The following is a 12,817-nucleotide window of genomic DNA, read 5'->3' as shown; positions in this document are numbered from 1 at the left end:
CTTTGTAGCCCGCGTTCAGTTTCACATAAAGGAATGGTTCTGGGGCAAAGTCCTTGTGCTCAAAACAACATGAATTCTGCCTGGAGGATTAAAAAAAAAAACCATCACCGGACACCAGCATGCCAACGGGAGATTCCCTGCTGAAGTTGCCACACAGGAAGGTGGCGCCATATTTTGTGCATGCCGGTTTTCCTTTAGGCATCCCGTACCGGGTGTTCCCATATTTTCAACCGGTGTTGGTGACTAGGATCAGAGAGCTGAAACTGGACTGAAAAAGGCAACGGGAACACACTCCAGTTGTTCGGCTCTGCTGATTGGAGCGGCTTCTGCGTGTGGAGACCAAGAGGAGCAGCCTTCAAGAATCTCCTGGCGGCTCCACACTCCATTGCAGAACACCACGGGGACATCTGAGAGCAGCCGCCTGGCTTCCCAAACGGCGCCGAGGGCACAGGGCGGCAAGTGTACGTCTCAGCGCTGCTGCTGTTGCCACCACTGCAGCTGCAACCGTCTTCAGAATTTGACCAGGCGGAAAACAGGATCGTCCAACTAGGAACGCCACTGGCCAGCCTCTCCTTTCAAAAACATTCTGTCAGAGAATGCAGAGGTCCCAGGACCCCAGGAAGAAAGCACCCTCATTCTTTGGGGCAAGCGGTAAGATCATGCTTGAACGAAATGCGAACCCTGAACTCACAGTCTAGGAGCCTCGAACGGTGAGACCAGAGGGAAGCAGCGGCACATTACCTCATAATTGGAGAGGAACTGTTGCAGTTTTGATCGAGACGAGATGTACAGCAAGGGAGTCATCACTCGGCGAACAAATTTTTCAATGTAAATGGCATTCATTGGGCCTTTGTATTCGATGGGCCCAAAGCTAATATTAAAGAAAAAGAAAAAGAAAAAACACTGCATTAAAAGTTTGAAAATTAAAATGCATTAAAATGCAATCACCAAGCTATCAAAAACAGACCTTGAGCTGGCAAAGGCTAAAGCGGCCTGACAAAGAATGTTTGGAACAGAAATGTTAAATGCATCTGAATTACTGCCTAGAAGAGGGGAGGCCCCCACTTTTCGCCTGGGAGCCAGACTGCCCCCTGAGCCAAGCCCAGTGGGGGCCAGATGGCGCCCCAAAGCCCATCCCCCTCCCAAGAGAGCACTGGTGATGCGACGCCCACTTCTTCCTCCCTGCACAGGGAAGACAGGGCTCCGGTCCTCTCTCTGCCAGTGCCGGCCAAACCAAGAGGTTCCTTCCCACGCAGCTCATGGGCCGATCACGGGAAGAGACTGGTCCAGGACTGGCAGAAGCCGGCAGCTGCGAGTCCTGGCTCAAGGGAGCAAGGGAAGTGCCATGTGATTTCCGCTTTCTGACGGAGGATGAGCTGTGCAAAGGGAAATCCCTTTCTTATGTCGGTGGCACGGGCAGAAAGTCTTTGAGCCCGCCTTGGAGAGAAGAAAGGGGCCCCCAGGTCTGCTACAGCCCAGAGCCAGGCCAACCCTCCTGCGGTTGTCCACTCCTCCGCTCAGCTGACCAGAGACAAGGTCACCTGAAGCACCATGGAGGCTGCGGATGAACAGCAGCGCTCAGTGGCGTAAGGCAGTCTCAAATTATGGCTTTGCTTGGGGCACCTCCTGCCTGACATACGTTTGTGGTGGGTAAAGCCAGAGAATCAGGCAGCCCGAGAGGCCCCTTCACCCCAAGCCTATCCCAAGCCCTTGCTCTTTCCTTGCTTCTGTGAGCACTTGGTTCTAACAAACATGTTACGGCCGTTCTGTGACGCTTTTCATCATAGCCCCAAGTGGCCGTTCCATTTAGCCCTTCTGCAAAGAGTCTTAATGATTGCAGACATCAAGTTAAGCAGCTTGAATTCTCCCCTGGCACCCGGGCCCTGTTTCAGGGCATTCTGTACTGGACAGATGGTGCATTCGGTCACCACAAAGACAGTTGCAGGTGCATGTCATAAAGGGTTAGCACCGCACCCCAACTCTACTCTGAAATGTGGGACTTTGGAGGACAGTGAAAAAATGCAAACAGGGAGGCAGGACAGATGGAACAGCCACAGTCAACCTTCTGGCTGCCTCGACAGATCCCAAACCTCCGCTGTCCTTACGTCAGCTCCCACTCCAGCTACAGCAACCACGCAGCCGTTGGCATCAAGACGCAACATGAAGCAACTCACCCAGGTTACCAGTTTTGCAAGATCATCAAATCTGAAAACCTGGCAGTGTTGATAATGCAGATAATGGCAATTTAAATACATTTTGGCTTGTTCCTGCATTAAAGGTCTGAATTTCAAAGCCCAACATCCCTCTAATTAACCTTCTTGGTTTCCCAAAATCTTCCCTTTTGGAATCAAAACACCTCAGCTGCTTACTTACTGCTGGTTTTATTACACACACACACGTCACCCCAATCCTCTGTCTTGTAATTAACAGAAATGTATCATATCGTTTGCCACTATATTAGGAAAGCCTCCACGTGATGGAATTGTGAACGAGAAGCCATCATTCCGTCATCACGAATGTCTGGTCATGTGCCATGCAGTAGATCATCGTATTTCATTGAGCAAGAACCAAAATTGCCAAATTAAGACACTGCACAACCTTCACATGAAACCCAAAATGACATAACTCATTTCTACACCTCCAGGAAGCTGGCAAATAAGAACATTCACAGAGGTTCAGGAGGTTACATAATTCTACTCTTAACAAGAAACAAAACTCCCTTAATCTCAGTAGATTATTTCCTTAAGAAATTAAGAAAGGAGCGGAGAGTATTGGGTCAAAGGAGCTAAATGTGCCTAGCAGAAGAGACTGTCCCCAAGAGCCAAAGGCCCACGTAATTCCTCAGCATGAAACAAGTGGTGACTGAACTGACCACGTTCTGTAACGAAGCGTGGTTCAGTTCTCCCAAGGCCAGCTGGCTGGCCACATCTAACATATGCAGCCTTTCAAACAGCAGCTCTGCCTATCTGTGGCAAAAGGCATTAGCAAAAGTCTCACCTCCGATGGTACAAATATATCACAGGAAAGTAAAAGAAATGCTTCTGCTTCCTGCATTTCCCTTGGTTCCACCAGCAGTTGATTGCCACAAACAAAACCTGCAGGGGGGAAAATCACAGATGTTTGCCATGAACCGCACTCCACTTCGGGAGCCATGCACACTGCACAGCCACCTTTGGGACCAGGGGAGGCGTTGAGAAGCTGCAAGAAGGACCGGCGTAACCCCTGAGAAACCCCTTCCAGCCACAGGGCAAGAGCCCTTCCCAGCTCCAGGCCTTGTGGGGCTGGGGAGAGGAGTGGCTGCTCTGGGAGCCGCCAGCTGGCTTAGAGGGTTTCATTTCATTTATTACATTTCTACACTGTCCGATAGCCAAAGCACTCTGGGCAGTTCACAAGGCGGAGAAGGCACCAATCAAGCTACAATTCCCAAACCTGGATTTGGGATATTGACTTCCATTTCGGTTGTTGTAAAAAAAGGCTGTTTCCCCCCCACTCATCAAACAACTACACAGGTTTTTGGTATACAAAACAAATGCCCAACAGATCACTATATTGGTCAACCTACCATCCATTTTCACAGGTACATATGGGAAATACCCATTTATTTAAAATATATCTATGCCACCTTTCCAAACAGTCAAGGCAGCAGACAGCATAGGTTCAAACTACTTGCAGCTGTATCAAAATATGTTTAAAAGCAGCAAGGAAACCACCAAACGTGGCTAACTGGGGCGCCTTGAGGCCCTCCTCTATCACACCTGTTCTAAAGCACCTGCACTGGCTCCCCCTCCGCTACCAGGCGAGGCGCAAGGTGTTCATAAGGAGAGAGATATAGCCCCTTATGTAATTCAGGATCAGGTTTTCTCTAGGAATGTCTCCCTCTATGCCAACTTCCCAGATAGTTTCCGCTAAGAGATATTTTTAAACATGTTCAGTGTTACATAAATCTATTTTAAAAATAAACCAATAAACAAACCCCCAGCCTTCAGTCAAGGACCAGTTATCCGTGCCACGCCTACAGAGAGCTGGTTGCCGGAGATGGGCCTTCTGTGCCGAGGCACCCACCTGCGGAAGGGTCTTCCCTCTGAAGTGCATCCGGCAGCCTCAGCAGTGGTGCATTTCAGGGGTTTGCTGAGGACACACCCGCACGCTCTGGGCTTCCCCCGGCCATCCGCTGTCTTTGTACACAGCCTCATGATACTAGCGCTTTTGTTTGTGTGTGGATATTTTTGCTTGTTTGTTTTGTTTGATTTTATTGTTTTTTAAGCTACTTTGGGATTTGTTTCAAATGAGAAGCAGGAATATTAATATGGTTAATAATAAATAACAATAAATAAATTTATTCCAGAGAGATAAAAAGAAGGACGTCTTCATACAGCGTATAGTTAAGCTCTGGAACTCGCTACCACAAGATGTGATGATGGCCACCAATTTGGATAGCTTTAAAAGGGGGTTGGATTAATTCCCGGAGGAGAAGGCGATCCATGGCTACTGGTCCTGAGAGCTATGTGCTACCTCCAGTAGCAGAGGCAGTGGGCCTGTGTGCTCCAGTGGCTGGGGAACATGGGTGGCCATGCCTCTGCTGTGACTCTGGAGGAGGTCAGAGTGGGTTTGCCATAGTGGCCTCACTCCAGAGATAGAAGTCAGAATACGTCCCTGACCCTTTTTCTCCGCAGCTTCACCGGAAAGCCCAGGGGTGGGTGAGCAGCGGCAGTGTACATACAGCGCAGTGCCACCGCACACCCACCCCAGGGCGTTCAGTGCATTTAGATAGCGCCCTGCCGAGGGAGGCCACGCCATAACATGGAAGTGGCCCAAGAAAAGGACATCTATCCCTGGGAAAATTTTGGAGCATATTATAAAGATGTCAGTCTGTAAGCATCTTGAAAACAATGCAGTGATTACTAGAAGCCAACATGGATTTGTCAAGAACAAATCCTGTCAGACTAATCTGATCTCATTTTTTGATCGGGTAACCTCCCTTGTGGACTGCAGGAATGCTGTGGACGTCATATATCTTGACTTCAGCAAAGCTTCTGACAAAGTGCCCCATGATATTCCAATTAACAAACTAGCTAAAAGTGGGCTAGATGGAGCAACTATTAGGTGGATTCACAGTCAGCTACAGAATCGGGACTCAAAGAGTGCTTATCAATGGAACCTTCTCAAACTGGGAGGAAGTAACGAGTAGGGTACCACAGGGCTCAGTCATTTTTATTAATGATTTGGATGAGGATGTGCAGGGAATGCTTATCAAATTTGCAGATGACACAAAATTGGGTGGGATAGCTAACACCCTGATAGGCTGGAATGCTGGGCTGAAAACAACAGAATGAAATTTAATAGGGATAAATGCTAAGTTCTACATCTAGGAAAAAGAAACCAAATGCACAGTTACAAGATGGGGGTACTTGGCTCAGCAATACTACAAACGAGAAGGATCTTGGAATTGTTGTAGATCACAAGCTGAATATGAGCCAACAGTGTGATGTGGCTGCAAAAAAAAGCAAATACTATTTTGGGCTGTATTAATAGAAGTATAGCTTCCAAATCGCATGAGATACTGGTTCCCCTCTATTCGGCCTTGGTTAGGCCTCATCTTGAAAATTGCATCCAGTTCTGGGCACCGCACTTCAAGAAGGATGCAGACAAGCTGGAGCATGTTCAGAGGAGGGCAACCAGGATGATCAGGGGTCTGGAAACAAAGCCCTATGAGGAGAGACTGAAAGAACTGGGCATGTTTAGCCTGGAGAAGGGAAGATTGAGGCAAGACAGGATAGCACTCCTCAAATACTTAAAAGGTTGTCACGCAGAGGAGGGCCAGGATCTCTTCTCAATCATCCCAGACTGCAGGACACGGAATAATGGACTCAAGTTACAGGAAGCCAGATTCCGGCTGGACATCAGGAAAAACTTCCTGACTGTTAGAGCACACTAGAGGCATTCAAGAGGCAGCTGGACAGCCATCTGTCAGGGATGCTTTAGGGTTGGTTCCTGCACTGAGCGGGGGTTGGACTCAATGGCCTTATAGGCTCCTTCCAACTCTACTATTCTATGATTCTAAGTCACTGCAATTATTGCTGCAATTTCCTGAATTGAGGGAACTTGAAATAGGGCCTGCGACAGTGACCACAACAAGCAGGCAGCAGCTAAACAAGAAAATAAGTCCTCTATGAAGGTATTATATACAGAGCAGCCGTTAGTTCTCTCTTACTGAATAGCATAACAAGAAACATTTCAAGCTGCCAAAAAAAACCCAATCCAATGGAATGGAATAGAGAGAACTAGAAAAACCTTTGCAAAGATTTAAGAATTTTCCATTACTACTGCCACTAATGTATTGTAAGGATCCAAAAAGCTTTTGTGCATGAGGAAGAGTATTTCCAGAGGCAGGCAGCCCCTCACTCCTTCTGAATTGATGCACAGGAGGATCCCCCAATCTTTGAGGATGGCTTGAAGGGAGGAGTGGGGAGCTGCTGGCAGAAGTAGGCGACTGAGAAGGATCCTATGTGCACACCTGCATCTTCAGGTTCTCCTGGCCACTACCATTATTATTACTAGTATCCAAAGCACTTCCATGCATAAGGAGGAGGAGGATTTCAAAGGCAGACCTTCACATATCCTGGAATACAGCACAGGAGGATCCCCAAACTTTTGGGGACAGTTTTAGAAGAGGGGTGTGGAGCTCCTGACTGCTATCATCATCATCATCATCACCATCATCATCATCATCATCAATATCATCATCTTCACCACCACCAAAGTCCTCTGCGGATCGCACCCCAAAGGTTCCCCAAGGCAAAAGCCTTTTGTAAAGAGGAAAACAGGTTGAAGCCAGGGCTGCCCTCTTGCCCACACCACATTACCTGGTCTGCCAGACTGGCTGCCACTTTCTCAATCTCTTCCCTCGCTGCCACGGACTGTCCACACCAAGGAGCATAGAAGAAGAACAGCGTGACTTCTGAATCTTGGCGGATGTCCTCTGCACGATCCAGCTGCCCAAGGAACAGATCGTGGATTGGAGACGACGAAGAGAAGAAGCTGACCGGAGGCTTCGCTGGCATCGTCACATCTTTTGCACGGCTGGGAGGGGGTTGGGGTAGGGGTGGGGGTTGAGAGACAGACATTTGTCAGGTGTCACGAACTCTACGAATTACACCTGCCTTCCCTTGGTCTTTGCTTTCCCAGCTGAAACTAGAATAAGGGAGTACAGGACTTATGGAAAACCTTATGGAAACTGATCCACAACCCATCCCAAGAAGACCCCTGCTGGTCCGGCATCCACTTCCCCACAGGGGCCAATCCGATGCTTTGCAGGGAAGCCCACACGCACGACATGGGGGCCATAGCCCTCTTCCGCAGTTGTTTGCCTGCAGCTGGGGTTCAGAGGCATGCTGCTTCTGACCGTGTAGCAGTTGGCCGTCAGGACTAGTAGCCACTGGTAGCCTTCTCCTCCAGGAATTTGTCTAATCACCTTTTAAAGCCATCCACTCTGGAGGCACCCACCACACATCTTGTGGCAATGAATGGCAAAGGCAAGTTATGCGCCATGTGAAGGAGGACTTCCTTTTGCCTGCCCGTCCCATTCAACTCAAGTGTCATCTACTTGATTGCCCTTCCTTACACCTTGCTTGTGGACTTCCCAGAAATGGGATGCTTAACTAGATAAAGGGGTGTTCTTGCAAGGTACACACAAATTCATCCAAAGATGAAGGGCAGAGCAACAATCCCATGACACAACCTCAGTCTCCCCCCACCCCCGTTAGCTGAAAGAGCAACGTACAGCTGCGTTTCTCTACCTGTTTATTTCAGCCTGTTACAACAGCCCGATAGCTCAGTTTGCATAACTACAATTAGAAACTCATTATCATAACACTTAATTATTGTTAATCACCTGTTCTACAGTATTAGATTTATATGGACTGTATTTCTATTCATTACCATCCTTTTATTGTTAGCTGGTGTCAAAGAAGATCTTTCAAAGCACTCTGCTATTTAAAAACTTTTCTGTACAGAACCACATTTATATTCCTTGGCTGAAAATATGATTCATGGAAGGATGTGGCCCCTGAAACTAGAGCTGCCACCATTTTTACCTCTAGCCAACAGCCATGACAAACCCCAGCCCCCGTCACTTTCTTGCACACCTAAAACCAAACATTACATGGCAGTAAACTATACGTGGCAGTAAACTATACCTGCCACTACACACATATTTCTTGCTGCAGCCAACAGCAGATTCCTGGTAAAGTTCCTCTGTATTTAGTGTTTTAAAACTGTGTATTGTACACCATCTGTTGACTGAAAGGCAGTGCAGAACACTTTAATCAGTCAATCAATAATATATGTATTTGCAAACATGTCTTTGTTGCATTCGGACATTTTATTTATGCACGCACATATAAATCATTTTGCAAGTACACCTTAAAAGTCTCCTAATGACCATTCACAATACTTCTTATAGATATTACATAACATTGGGGACAAGATGGTGTCCTGTGGTACTCCAGAGTTCGGCTGCCACGAGGCTGAAGTGCAGCCACCCAATGCTATTCTCTGGAACTGACCCCACAGGTAGGAGTTGAGCCACTGTTAAACAGTGCCTTCAACTCCCAGAGACAGTCCAGAAGGATATCATGGTCAACATGCCATTTTGGTGGCAACATACCATAAGGTAGATTCCTGCATTGAGCAGGGGATTGGACTCGATGGCCTTATAGACCCCTTCCAACTCTACTATTCTATGATTCTAGCATTCTGCTGGAGGAGGATGGGACTTGTAGTCCAACACATCTGGAGGGCAACAGGTTGGGGAAGGCTGGTCTGACTCATAACAACATACGTATAAGAGGACTGTGTCAGGCTGGAGCAAAGGCCGATCCAATCCAGCACTCTGTTTCTTGCAGTGGCCAAGCAGGTGTCTCCAGATGTCTCCAGGAAGCCCACAAGGAGGACATGAGGCCAATAGCCAAGCGGAAACCTTTGCCTAAATGAGCCAGCCACCATTGGAGGTTTCAAGCCACCTTGATTAGAGTGGCAGACTGTCAAAAAAGAGCGTACCGCGCAGAAGGGGGTAGCCTGAAAGACCCAACCAAGAGTGCAAAAATGCAGGTAGCAGCAAATTACTCAGTAACGATTCAGTGTTGAAATCATCTGGTTGGTTTCTCTTGCCGACAGAATGTTGTACTCTCAATCTGTTGGCCACAGAAACCACCTTAACTCTGACCCAACAAGGCTGTTATTGTATTCATATAAAGCAGCCTGAGACACAGGTGCTGGGGCTAAGGAGCAGGACAGGGCTGTCGCCCTCATGCTCTGCTCATGGCTTTCACTCTGGCCCCTGCTAGAACCAGGGGGGACAGACTGGATGGCCTCACCTCAGTCCAATCATCCAGCAATGCTCTTCTTCCATTGTCCAGGGAGCTTGCTGGTGGTTGTTCCTGGTACAAGGGCCAGGGAGACGGTCCAGACACCCCTCTCCCCAAACTGTCCTGCAACCCACCCATAAGACATCTGCCCCAATCTCATGTTAATTAATCAGAAGAAACTACTGCTCCTCTACCACCACCGCCCACCTCGAAAGTCATGGGAGGAAAAAAGCCTGGCAGGGAAACTAATGTTGGATGGATTTATTTGTTTTTAATTGTTAATTGTTGAATTCAAGGTGCTGGTTTTGACCTATAAAGCTTTACACGGATTGGGACCACAATACATGACATAACGCCTCTCCCGACGTGAATATACCCGGTCACTGCGTTCAACATCTAAGGTCCTCCTCTGGGTGCCTACTCTGAGAGAGGCTTGGAGTGTAGCAACGAGGGACAGGGCCTTTTCGGTGGTGGCTCCCAGACTGTGGAATGATCTCCCTGACGAGGCTTGCCTGGCGCCAATGCTGCTATCTTTCCACCGCCAGGTTAAGACTTTCCTCTTTGCCCAGGCATATGGCGGCACATCTTAATCACCCACATGTTTAGTTTTTAACGGTTTTTAATGCTTTATGTGTGTATGTTCTGTGTTTTAGAATTGTAACTTTTGTATACTCGTTTTTATCTTAATTTTAGAATTTCTGTAAACCGCCCAGAGAGCCCTGGCTATGGGGGCGGTATATAAGTGTAATAAATAAATAAATAAATAAATTGTAAGGATTTATAATACTTTATTCATGTCTACTCAGAAGTAATTCCTACTGGGTTCCATGGGCCTTACTCCCAGGAAAAGGGACAATCCTATTCCTGGGCAGAAAAAAGTCCTACAAATCCCAGCATCCTCCAGCCATGCTAAACATGCACAGGATAGCAGCCTGATATTAAATGGTTGCTCAGCACCTTGGAGGTTTGCGACGCGATCCCACGCGCGTTTCCTCTGAGGTGAGGCCTACTGCATTCAGTGGGACTTCCTCGCAGAGACGTGTGCACAGGATCGCCGCCTTCGTTTCTCTGGGCTGCCCTACGGCGACATACCTGGGGGCTAAGCCATTCCACTTGCCCTTTTAGTCCGGCCAACAGCCAAAGCTCTCTGGGCGGCTACAAAGAAACAGCCACGAACTCAGCCGGATGAAGCCCTCTTGATTCTGGGCCCCCGCTGATTCAGAGGCACCGGGGGAGGTGGGAGGGCACGGGGGTCTGCATGGGGGGGGGGGAAGCGTGCGGGTCGCGGCCTCCCCATCCTGTTTCAGGCGTGGGGGGCCCGGCGGGAGCCCCTCCCCCCTCCTCAGGTGAGCCTCGTTTCCTAGCCCGAGCGGGTCTTACCTGCAGGTGACTTTGAGGGCGATGAGGAAGGCGCAGCCCAGCACCACCGCGGCGCCGCACAGCACCTCGAGCCGCCGGGCCATGCGGGAAGCGCCCAGCCGGCCTGACTGCTGCTGCTGCTGCTGCTGCTGCTGAGGCGGCGGCGGCGGCGAGGCCTGAGGCGGCGCGGAGGAGGGCGAGTGGCAGCCGGGGCCTCCGCATGCCGACATCCCCTCCCTCCCTGCCGGCCTGGCCGCCCTAGGCGGGGCCGAGTGAGCCCCTCACGCGCGCACACGTCGCCTCTCGGACGGCCGCCGCCGCCGCGGCGAACCGGGCGCCGCCACGTCTCCCCGCCCAGCCGGCCTGATGACGAGGCCGAGCAGCGCCAGGCCCCGTCGAGCCCAGCGCGCCCGCCCGCCGGCCCGCCCGCGGCCGCCTCACCCCACCCCTCAGGCCCCCTCGCGCGCGGAAAGGCGGCTGAGCGCGGGCCCGTGGCGAGGCGAGGCGAGGCGAGGCGATGGCGGCGCGATGACTGCTGAGGAAGCCGCCGGGATCCCGCCTCGGGCGGCGGCGCTTGAGCGCTTCGAGCGGACGGGGCGGGCGGCGGCTGAGCGGGTCAAGCGGAGCCTCCGTCCCTCGGAGGGCGCTTGGCGGGGCGGGTGGGTTGGGAGAGGGCCGGGGGCGGCCTTGGGCTCGACGGGCCCGTGCTTTCCGTGTAGGACTATTCTGACATCTGGCCGTTTCCCCTTCTGCAAGGAGCCCAAGATGGCTTCCGTGGGCCCCTTCGGCCTGCCTGCCTTGGGAAGACCGGTCTTGACAGGCGGGTAGGAAATACGGTAGTGGTAGTAGTAGTGGTAGTATATTACTACTTACATTTACATCCCACTTTCCGCCTACAAGGGCCCAAGGTGGTTTACGTGGGCCTCCTCGCCATCCTATCTTCACAATAACCCTGTGAGGTAGATTAGGCCGAGACTGAGTGGCGACTTGAACCCAGGTCTCCTGCCTCCCAGTCCCAAGCACGACACCACGCCGGCTCTTCGTCTTCCAGGCCCACGGAGTTCACCGTCACAAGATACGGGGCTTCAAATGGCTTTAAAGAGGGGGATGTTTATCGATTGGTTGATTCCAAAGCCTTTTTATCCCACCCTTCGGCCAAGAAGGGCTCCATAGAGCAGCTTCCATAGATCGGAAATGGCAAGATGGCCCCTGCCTACACGCCCACTCTAAGTGGCAAGACACAAAAGGAATGCAGATCGGGAAGGATGAGGAAAACAGCAAATTCAGGCAATGGATTCTGAGTGGCAAAGTGCAGCAGGAGGCTGTGGCTTGAAGCACAGTGGCCAGGCTGCTCGGATGGCCTCAGCAGTGGAAGTTGCCAGCAGAAAGTTGGAGGGCAGGGGGCTCAGCTGCAGGTAAATCCAGCCAGGATGGAGGGGGGTTATTTATTATTAGCATTTATCTACTGGCTTATCTACTAAAAAGCCATCAAGGTGGTGTACCACAATTTTAAATAAACCATCTAACATCAAAAACAGCCCGGATGTCTAATTTTTGTGAACCGCCCAGAGAGCTTCGGCTATTGGGCGATATAGAAATGAAATAAATAAAAACTGCTTTCTCCCTTCTGATGGCATCCAGGAGGCCGTAGGCTCGTTGGTGGAGGGAAAAAAACCAACAGCTAGATTGAGCCCACCCACCCCCATGTTCAAACTGGGCTGTTGTGTGCAGCCATTATTCTTAAAAGGGTGAGGCTTTAGGAATTGTAAGAACAGGTGTCTGCAGCAGGGATGCATAACTCCACACCAAATCACAGACTGCCCCCCATTTACTTTATGACTCAGGAGCATTCCCTAGAAAGCCCCCCCCCCCCCCCGGTACAATCCCTCCACTCAAGAAGAAGAATGGGCTGTTGTGGCTCATGCTGCCGCCGCCGCCGCATCTAGCCTTGCTCTCTTGCTGCGACTGAACGGTGTGATATGGGGGGGGGGGGGGGAAGCTGCTCCCATTCCACTCCAGTTCTGCACACAGTGAGGCTCCCCCTCAAGAAAGTGTCTCTTGCTTTGGAATGCCCAACCTTATAGATTTTGCTC

General features: G+C 50.4%; 1 protein-coding gene across 2 annotated transcripts in view; it reads right to left on the bottom strand.

The window, feature by feature from the left end:
* Positions 1-10,869, bottom strand: part of TXNDC11 (thioredoxin domain containing 11) — a 30,801-nt gene extending 19,932 nt beyond the window's left edge. The window contains exons 1-4 of one of the 2 annotated variants that reach the window (XM_063143563.1): positions 10,746-10,869; positions 6,864-7,080; positions 2,998-3,095; positions 742-871 (exon numbers count right to left, since the gene is read on the bottom strand). In XM_063143563.1, the coding sequence (XP_062999633.1) occupies positions 742-871; positions 2,998-3,095; positions 6,864-7,080; positions 10,746-10,828 (528 nt within the window). In that variant the 5' untranslated portion in view covers positions 10,829-10,869. Of the gene's footprint in view, positions 1-741; positions 872-2,997; positions 3,096-6,863; positions 7,081-10,745 lie in introns of those variants that run through there. The other variant, XM_063143564.1, reaches the window with a different exon arrangement.
* Between the last annotated feature and the right edge of the window lie 1,948 nt (positions 10,870-12,817).

Source organism: Elgaria multicarinata, chromosome 17 (assembly GCF_023053635.1).
Source record: "Elgaria multicarinata webbii isolate HBS135686 ecotype San Diego chromosome 17, rElgMul1.1.pri, whole genome shotgun sequence".
In the NCBI taxonomy this organism is placed as follows: domain Eukaryota; kingdom Metazoa; phylum Chordata; class Lepidosauria; order Squamata; family Anguidae; genus Elgaria; species Elgaria multicarinata.
The sequence above is the reverse complement of the archived record's forward strand: the minus strand, read 5'-3'. Positions and strand labels throughout refer to the sequence as shown.